The 8,840-nt window shown below is 35.2% G+C and overlaps 1 protein-coding gene across 1 annotated transcript; it reads left to right on the top strand.

Annotated features, from left to right (window-relative positions):
• The first annotated feature begins 2,118 nt into the window (after positions 1-2,118).
• On the top strand, positions 2,119-6,821 carry LOC112527691 (pyruvate kinase, cytosolic isozyme). The gene is made up of 4 exons (XM_025138458.1): positions 2,119-2,344; positions 3,888-4,171; positions 5,292-5,753; positions 5,870-6,821. The coding sequence occupies exons 2-4, from the start codon at positions 3,914-3,916 to the stop codon at positions 6,680-6,682; spliced, it is 1,533 nt and encodes a 510-aa protein (XP_024994226.1). The 5' UTR covers positions 2,119-2,344; positions 3,888-3,913; the 3' UTR covers positions 6,683-6,821.
• Positions 6,822-8,840: the final 2,019 nt, after the last annotated feature.

The following is an 8,840-nucleotide window of genomic DNA, read 5'->3' as shown; positions in this document are numbered from 1 at the left end:
AGTTTGATTTGCATTTTATTCCTCTCCTATACACATATATTGATATAACTTCTAAAGAATGAATAGATTTTTTTTAAAAGTGTAACTAAAATAATATCTTTACAGAAAGTTTGCAAAAGGCGTCACTAAAGCCTATAGCTTTAGAGAAGGATTCGACTATATGTATGTAAAGATAACATTTAGAGAAGTTTACGAAAGTGTAACTAAATGATACCTTCACCAGAAAGGTTTATATAAAGAATCACTAAAGCTTATACCTTTTGAGAATTTTTTTCTAAGAACCTTCTCTGAATGTACCTTTTAGAGACGATTGAAAACTGCCATTGATGCTTGAAAAACGTCACTAATATATAATTTTAGAGAAGCTTTTTGAAATAAATGGGTCAATCTTTAGAGAAACTTCAAAAGCGTATCTACAGCCCAAAAATGCTTCTTTAAAGGTTAACCCTTTTACCTACCGTCGTACAGGAAAGCTTTTTGAAGAAAGTGAAAAACTTTTCTGAAACTTTTAGAGAAGCTTCTCAGACTTTTAAATACAAAAGAAGACCTTCTCTGAAAGTCAATTTTCTTATAGTGAACTAATCGGGTAAGATTCATCATCAAGTTAGATTCTTCTTGGACAAGATGTCACGTTAAAATTGTTGGTAAATACCATCATCTCTGAGCAGGTAACGTCTGTTACCTCCGGAAGAGCCAATAAGTGTTTATTTATCTGTTAAGAAGCAGTTAATGGCTGTTAAACAACCCCTTAAATTACTGTACATTGCTTGTTTTAAGGTTTGTAGTTTGTTATTATGTTTTTTACTTTTCTTGTTTCGATGAGTTGTATACAAGCTTTAAAGACTGGTATCTATCTTAGTACAAAAAAGACGATAATTGAAATGAAGCTTAACTTAATGGATGGATTTAACGGTCGTTAAAATAGAAAGAAATGGTGAAAACGAATTAAAACTATGGAAAATTTGATAAATATTTTAAATTAGAATGTCAATTGGTAATGTGTTTGTAAACTAGAGGGACGATTAATGTAATTTACCCTAGAAAGTAATATACTTAGAATATACCAAAATAGTGTTGAAAATAATTAATAATTGGGTATTAATTACTTTTTGCTTAAATTTTATTTATTTTAGTACAAAAATAATTTTGATACTTGATAGTTGATAGTCTCCTCTAACCTTTCAATCTTAAACTCTAATTTAAAATTAAATATTTTTAAAAGATTTTAAATATCAGATATATTATATTTATATATATATATATATATATATATATATTAGAAGGGTACTCACACAATGCCGCGATATACATTTCGATTTTAATGTTTCGTTTTTTTTTTGTCTCAGTTGATGTTATAATACAGTTTTATTTGGTTTTGAGAAAACGATAAAATTTTTGAATAAAATATAAAGATAAAGATATATTATAAAAATTTGGAAAAAAACATTGATATTAATATCAACTAACTATTTAAAATTTCTATTTTTTTGTGTATTTCTTTGATTATTTTTTTATTTTTGGTTTAATAATATAATTTTTATAAAGATAATAATTAAGTATTTTGTTAGAATTCAATTATTATCTTGATTATATTTTAGGTTTTTTATATTTAAAGTGAAATGTTTAATATCTATTTGATTATATGTTTATCCACAGTTAGTTACATAAATTCAAAAATAAAACTTTAATAAGTTGTATTTATACATAATTTATTTGTAATCTTGAATTTAAGTAATATACATCAATAAACAGTATTTTACGTATTAAAAATAATTTTTATTTTTTTATTAAATATTTTATAATACAATATATAGACTTGGGATCATATGAGACAAACTTGTTTTTGTGAGACCCGTGAGACCAGCTTTTTATACTTGAAACTTTACAGCAAAGATAACCTTCACAGTGTTTTTGCTGTGAAGGTTCGACTTTTTTAAACCCTCACAGTGTTTTAACTGTGAAGTTTTAAGTGTAAAAATATGATCTCATTAATTTTACAAAAACAATCTAGTATCACGTGAATCCAAATCATAATTGTAATTAGTTCATGAAGAATCATTACCCCACATATTATTTCTCAAACCTCACGCCAAAGAATACGAATCATATTCATACCATCGGAGGGCTTAAACATGGTGCTGCTTCTTGACTTGTTTAGCACACCATGTTGACTGGAAACTGCTTGCCGCTCGCCAAAATTAAAATCAAAAATATAATTTAAAACTACGTTTCCCCACGCCAAACACGAAATAAACCCTTTTCATCCTCACTTCAACCCACCGTTTATATAATTCTAATCAGGGAGAAAGCACACCACTCTACAAACACCTCTGCTTTTTGCTTGGTGAGTCATTTTTACTTCTGGGTTTTTCCTTTTTCATATTTCTACAGCGTAAATTATCGATCTTTTTGCTACTGTGTTTGATTTCTTGGTCGATTTCTGCTGTATGATTTGTTGTTTTTGATGAAATGAAGTGATTCTGGTTCTGGGTTTTTGTTGGATCTACTTTCTACATGCTTATTTGCCCCTCCTCTTGCGTTTGATTGAGTTCGGCATCTTCCCTTGATATGTAAATCTGAGTTATAAAATGAATACCAGATTTAACTTGATTTTTTGTTTATAATGTTCTTGTATTTGTTTCAGAAGCTGTATTGAGTTGTTGTAGAGCAGTTTTAGGTTTTGGTAGCACCAAATCTGATTTGAATTTGAGGTCGATTTGTTCAATTTGAAATGGGTTTGGGTCTGGTTCTGGTTCCATCATCGAGGAATGGAATCGGAGACCGTACAGTTGGATTCCATTGTTGAGTCATGGAACAGGATCCCCAAATATATTTCTAATCAAGACTCGATTTAGTTTGGGGGGTTGAACGGATTTATACTGTGTGTTGTTTTTGATGTTTGGTTCGAATAAATGCAAATTAGGGAAATAGAGTAACCCATTTTCCAAATGCTTTTCGTAATCAGTTCATATACTTCATACTTAAGTTTCTTTAGAAAAAAAGCCTTGATTTTTCTCAGAAACTGAAGAATTTGCAGTGGGGTTGTCTTTTAGTGTTTGAGAGCATGGAATCTGGATGTTTGTTAGCGAAGGTTGCGTTAGTTTCGTATTTAGTATAGCAAAGAACTTTTTTCCTCGATCAATGTAACAAAGTTTCAAAATTTTCTATTTAATACTGCAAGTTTTCATATTCTTTTACCCGTTTTGACCGATAACCTGCTGATCTTGTCATCTTGTAACATTTACTGACGTGGATGCCAATTTTATCATCCTCTTCGCGGTAACCCTTTCATAAACCTTTCATAAATGGGTATCCGCATCATCAAAAGTCACACGATCAACATGTTACCGGTCAAATTGGTAAAAGAATAGGAAATTTTGAAACTTTGTTGTATCTATTTTCCAATTTTGATACACTTTGCTCTTAGATTTAAGCTCATTTTGTTAACATGAAATGGGATCGGCTCCTATTTCATTACCAAGGAATTGAACGATGTCCATGACTTTGGCTTATGATTATACAAGCCTATTTTAGTTTGTTGGATTATATGGGCTTGACTTGTATTCCGTTATTGAAATTTAGTGTAGGGGTACTTCATATGATGGAACTCATGAATCTTGATTAAAAGCTGAATAAATCGCAACGGAGTTTTTCGAAAGATTAATTGTTGTTTGAGAGGATGGAATCTGAGGTTTATTATAGGAGTTAAAGCTCATTTAGTCCAATTTGAATGAGTTATGCTCTTGTACTGTTATTGAGCCATGAAACTGAAGTTGAAATACCCATTTTAAGTACATTGGCCTGATTTACTGGTTTTCGTTTGGTTGGTTTTGGTTATATAAAACATATGACAACTATTTACTGATTTTATGACATTTGGGAGACAGATAAATCCATTTTGGCCGGTTTTAACATGTCGAACATAGACATTGAGGGGATCTTGAAGGACCTTCCGAATGATGGGCGTGTTCCGAAGACAAAGATTGTATGCACCTTGGGCCCAGCTTCTCGGTCGGTGGTGATGTGTGAGAAGCTACTGAGGGCCGGGATGAATGTTGCCCGGTTCAACTTCTCACATGGGACCCATGAGTATCATCAGGAGACGTTGAATAATCTCCGCATTGCCATGCAAAATACTCAGATCTTGTGTGCAGTGATGCTCGATACCAAAGTAAGAGTTTTACATTCTTGTCTTTATGTTGTTGTTGTTTACTGATATCTAGTTTCTCAAAATTTAGCACATCTTTCTTTCTCTCTTTGTAGTTGTATTGCTGTTGTTTACTTATATCTAGCTTTTCAAGTTTTAACGTATCTGTACTTATCCCTTCCACACACTTTTTACTAGCTGGGGGTCTTCATAGAAACCTCCAGTCTATTCTTTTCTGTAGAGCTTGTGTCTGCGTACATCTTTATGATAAAATGGAAAGTATTTTGACCATAAAACCATATCGAACCAAACGAAAACTGACCTGCCCACAAGTCGGTGCATCCTGAATGGCAATTTTCAGGATTCGGGATTAATCATGGGAGAGTTTTGGGTGAAACAGACAACGAAATATGATTTCTATGACATATAGTATGTGGGGACCTGATGGTGCGCGGGAGACTTGGCCCTCGACCTAATTTGCACCAAAGGTCCCCTGCATTTAGTATCAAATGTGTGTCACTTGTGATGACTGCCATATTACATATGAGATGGGTGTTCTTAAATTAGTGGTGTTCTCTTTTAAACTCACACCTATATATACGGGAAGGTTCAAATAAGAACCATATATCTTGAGAACCGTGAGAACCGGTATATGCATATAATCTATCAAAACATGCATTCTGTCAATGAGTATATTCATCAATACACATCTATTATGTATATAGTGTATATGCATCAATGCAATATACTCGTTCTCAAAATATTTATGGTTCTCATTTTGATCTTTCCCTATATATACACACACACACAAAGAGAGGTTCATAGGTAACACTTGTTCAGTCCATTAGACATACTGCCTTTGTAGGTCATGGCATATCAGCAATTGGTTAGCGGTAAGAGCACGGTAGGAATTGCAGCTGCAACCATCCAGAGATCATTTTGACTTTTAAGGTCAAATGTAACACATTTCAAATTAAAGAATCGGGATTTTGTATAGATTCGAAAATCCAACGTTTTTTCTTGTTCCAATATTTGATTATGCAGCTCAAATCTTTAATAGCTACATCAGTTCTGTAGTTAAAAGTAGTCTGTTTGGCTTCAAAAAATTTAAAAAATCAACGTATTTTTTTTCTTTTCTCTGCAGGGTCCGGAGATTCGAACTGGATTCTTAAAGGACGAAAAACCTGTCCAACTCAAGGAAGGTCGTGAGATCACTATAAGCACCGATTACACCATTAAAGGGGATGAAGAGACCATATCCATGAGCTACAAGAAATTGCCAGTTGACTTAAAGCCCGGCAACACCATCTTGTGTGCGGATGGAACCATCACCTTAACGGTCTTGTCCTGTGATACGAAAGCTGGGACCGTTAGATGCCGCTGCGAGAACACCGCCATGCTCGGTGAGCGCAAAAACGTCAATCTCCCCGGTGTAGTTGTTGATCTTCCGACACTAACAGAGAAGGATAAAGAAGATATTCTTGGCTGGGGTGTCCCTAACAACATTGATATGATCGCGCTTTCATTTGTGCGTAAGGGATCCGATCTTGTGAACGTTCGCAAAGTTCTTGGCCCACATGCCAAGCATATTCAGTTGATGTCCAAGGTATGTTTGCGACTTAAAAGCAATTTCGATACATAATAGAATGAATATACTGGAGTATTATTCGGTTCTTTAACTTTGGGGTATTAACGATTTTAAATGGACTTAAATTTATGAAGGTTGAGAACCAGGAAGGAGTTGTAAACTTCGATGAGATCTTGCGTGAGACCGACTCATTCATGGTTGCTCGTGGTGATCTGGGAATGGAAATTCCGGTGGAAAAGATTTTCTTGGCGCAAAAAATGATGATCTACAAATGTAATCTTGTCGGCAAGCCGGTGGTGACTGCAACTCAGATGCTCGAGTCAATGATCAAATCACCCCGGCCCACCCGTGCCGAGGCCACCGATGTGGCAAATGCCGTTCTTGATGGTACCGATTGTGTTATGCTTAGCGGAGAAAGCGCAGCCGGTGCATACCCTGAGATTGCGGTCAAGACCATGGCTCGTATCTGCATCGAAGCCGAATCATCTCTCGATTATGGAGTCATCTTCAAAGAGATGATACGGTCAACCCCATTGCCAATGAGCCCGTTGGAGTCGCTTGCATCATCTGCTGTCAGAACAGCTAACAAGGCTCGAGCCAAACTCATTGTGGTTCTAACCAGGGGTGGATCCACTGCCAAGTTAGTGGCGAAGTACAGGCCCGCTGTCCCGATTTTGTCGGTGGTGGTCCCAGTTTTGTCGACCGACTCATTCGACTGGACCTGCAGCGATGAGACACCGGCTAGGCATAGTCTTGTGTACAGAGGACTGATTCCGCTTCTTGCAGAGGGATCGGCTAAAGCTACCGATGCTGAATCCACGGAGGTGATTTTGGAAGCAGCTTTGAAAACGGCTTCCGCGAAAGGGCTCTGCAAGTGTGGTGATGCCGTGGTGGCACTCCACCGCATCGGTGCTGCATCTGTCATCAAGATCTGCGTAGTCAAGTAAGATGATCAAAGTTAGTATCTTTGGTTGCAATGGTTATCTGTTAGTTTTTTGAAATATGTTTTGAGTTCGTGATTTGGATCGTATGTGACCATGGACCTTTTTAAATAAGAACTTATTGATCAACTTTTGTATTTGAATCATGATATTGACTGAACGGGTTTTGGGACATAAATAAGTTGTGGCTGAACCACGGGCTGGGTCGAGTCCTGGCTGTGGTTGAACAATTGGGCTATGTGGGTTCATTTGAAGTTAACACAAAACTGGTAAGGTTTTGTGGACCTGATGACCTATGGGTTTCATAGTTGGATGGTGAGTGCTTATTTGGGCTTACTAATAAGTTTTTGTTTTAAGAACAACGTTGTATTAGGTCATGGCGTTCCATGGATTTAATGCAGCATTAAAGACAAACTTGAGCCACCAAATGGTCTTTGACCTAGCGGTATGTGAGTCTTTAGTCTTGGAGGTCAGGGGTTCAAACCTCACCAAATGTGAGAAGGGTATGTGATTGTTCTATTTGCCGTATATAAATATTATATAATTAAAAAAAAAACTTGAGCCATGACGACTGTCATGAGGGTCTTTAGAACACTAAAAAACCAACAAAAACGTTTTAGTTCAAAATTGTTTTAAATAACTTGTTAGATTATCCAAAACATTCTATGAACTTATTGTATCACATATTCACATTTATATAGGATGCACAATTATTTGATCCTATAAACTTTAATTCCTATTTAACAATCTACCAAGCCATTTTGATATAATATGACATCCTATACAATTGATTATGCTAGTGTTGTTGGCTTAGGTACCGTCATATCAATAGAAGGTTTACCATGAAACCAATCTCAAATGGTTGTGGTTGAACTGTCAGGCTAGGTCGAGTCCTGGCTGTGACCGAACTGCTGGGCTAGGTCGAGTCCTGGCTGTGACCAAACTGCTGGGCTAGGTCGAGTCCTGGCTGTGACCGAACCGCTGGGCTAGGTTGAGTCTAGGCTGTGGCTGAGCCTCTCGGCTATGTGGGCTTATTTGAAGTTGACACAAAACTGATATGCAAGCTTGGAATATTTGCAGTGGACAACTAAGACCAGTTTTTTTGGGTTCAGATGTTGGGCTTTATGGTTAGGACGCATTTGGATATTCTAAAAAGATTTTTTTAAGGATATTTTTGAATTAAATCAAAATGTTCCATTAGTTCTTGTATGTGATATTTTTAAAAAATGTTGTATAAACACATCTTTTCAAAGAATTGTTTTTATATCGATATTTTTCCAAAGAAGGTCAAACCAAAGTTCTAAATTATATGAGACATGACATGGCAATAAGGTTAAACCTCAAGGCCTTGGGAGCTACGGTGCGAACATGATGTTTTTTAAAACATGACTTGTGACGGCAAATTTGTATATTAAATAGAGTATGTATATACACATAAGGTTCTATAATTTAACTCGATGGATCCATAATATTGAACAATTCAAATTATATTATATATTAAAAACTAAAAAATAAGACATTAACATGTAAGAAAATATAATAAAATGCCTTATAAAACAGTGTAATGGGTCATGACTTGTCATAAGCTTAACATGCATCGAAGATAAGCCAACTTGATCACGACGTTTGCCATAATAAACTTCTTAGAACATTTTATTTCAAAATTGTCATAAAAACTTCTTAGATTGTCCAAAGCAATTCTATCAATATAAGACATACAATTGTTTGATCTTATAGATACTAAGTATTATTTAACGATGTATAAGTGGTTCTCGACTCTTCAAAACTCTGAATTCCTAAGCCATAAGTGGTTCTCGACTTCACTGTCCTCAATTGCGATTTCGACCAAATAGAGCAATATCTGAATCCTAAAATAATGACTTCTTCATCTTTATCAAATCATCTGACAGCCCCTAGGTCACATGTATTTCAATTTTCTTTAAGTTTTCATATTTAATAAATTCTATTGGTTATTATTATGCTCTTTTTATAGTTACATTTCTCAGTTAATGGAAATAAATCACCGTTTCTATGATAGTCCCATGGAGTTGCTTCGTCTTTCATCAACTCTTGATCTTAAAAACGTGAATGAGCATTTTCTAAATGTTGATGTATGTGATATATTTTAGTGATCATGAGAAAACAGTTGTGAAGATGTAACTTC

This window comes from Cynara cardunculus (assembly GCF_001531365.2).
Source record: "Cynara cardunculus var. scolymus isolate 2C chromosome LG 15, CcrdV1, whole genome shotgun sequence".
Lineage (NCBI taxonomy): Eukaryota > Viridiplantae > Streptophyta > Magnoliopsida > Asterales > Asteraceae > Cynara > Cynara cardunculus.
Note: the sequence above shows the minus strand (reverse complement) of the source record. Positions and strands in the feature narration are given on the sequence as shown.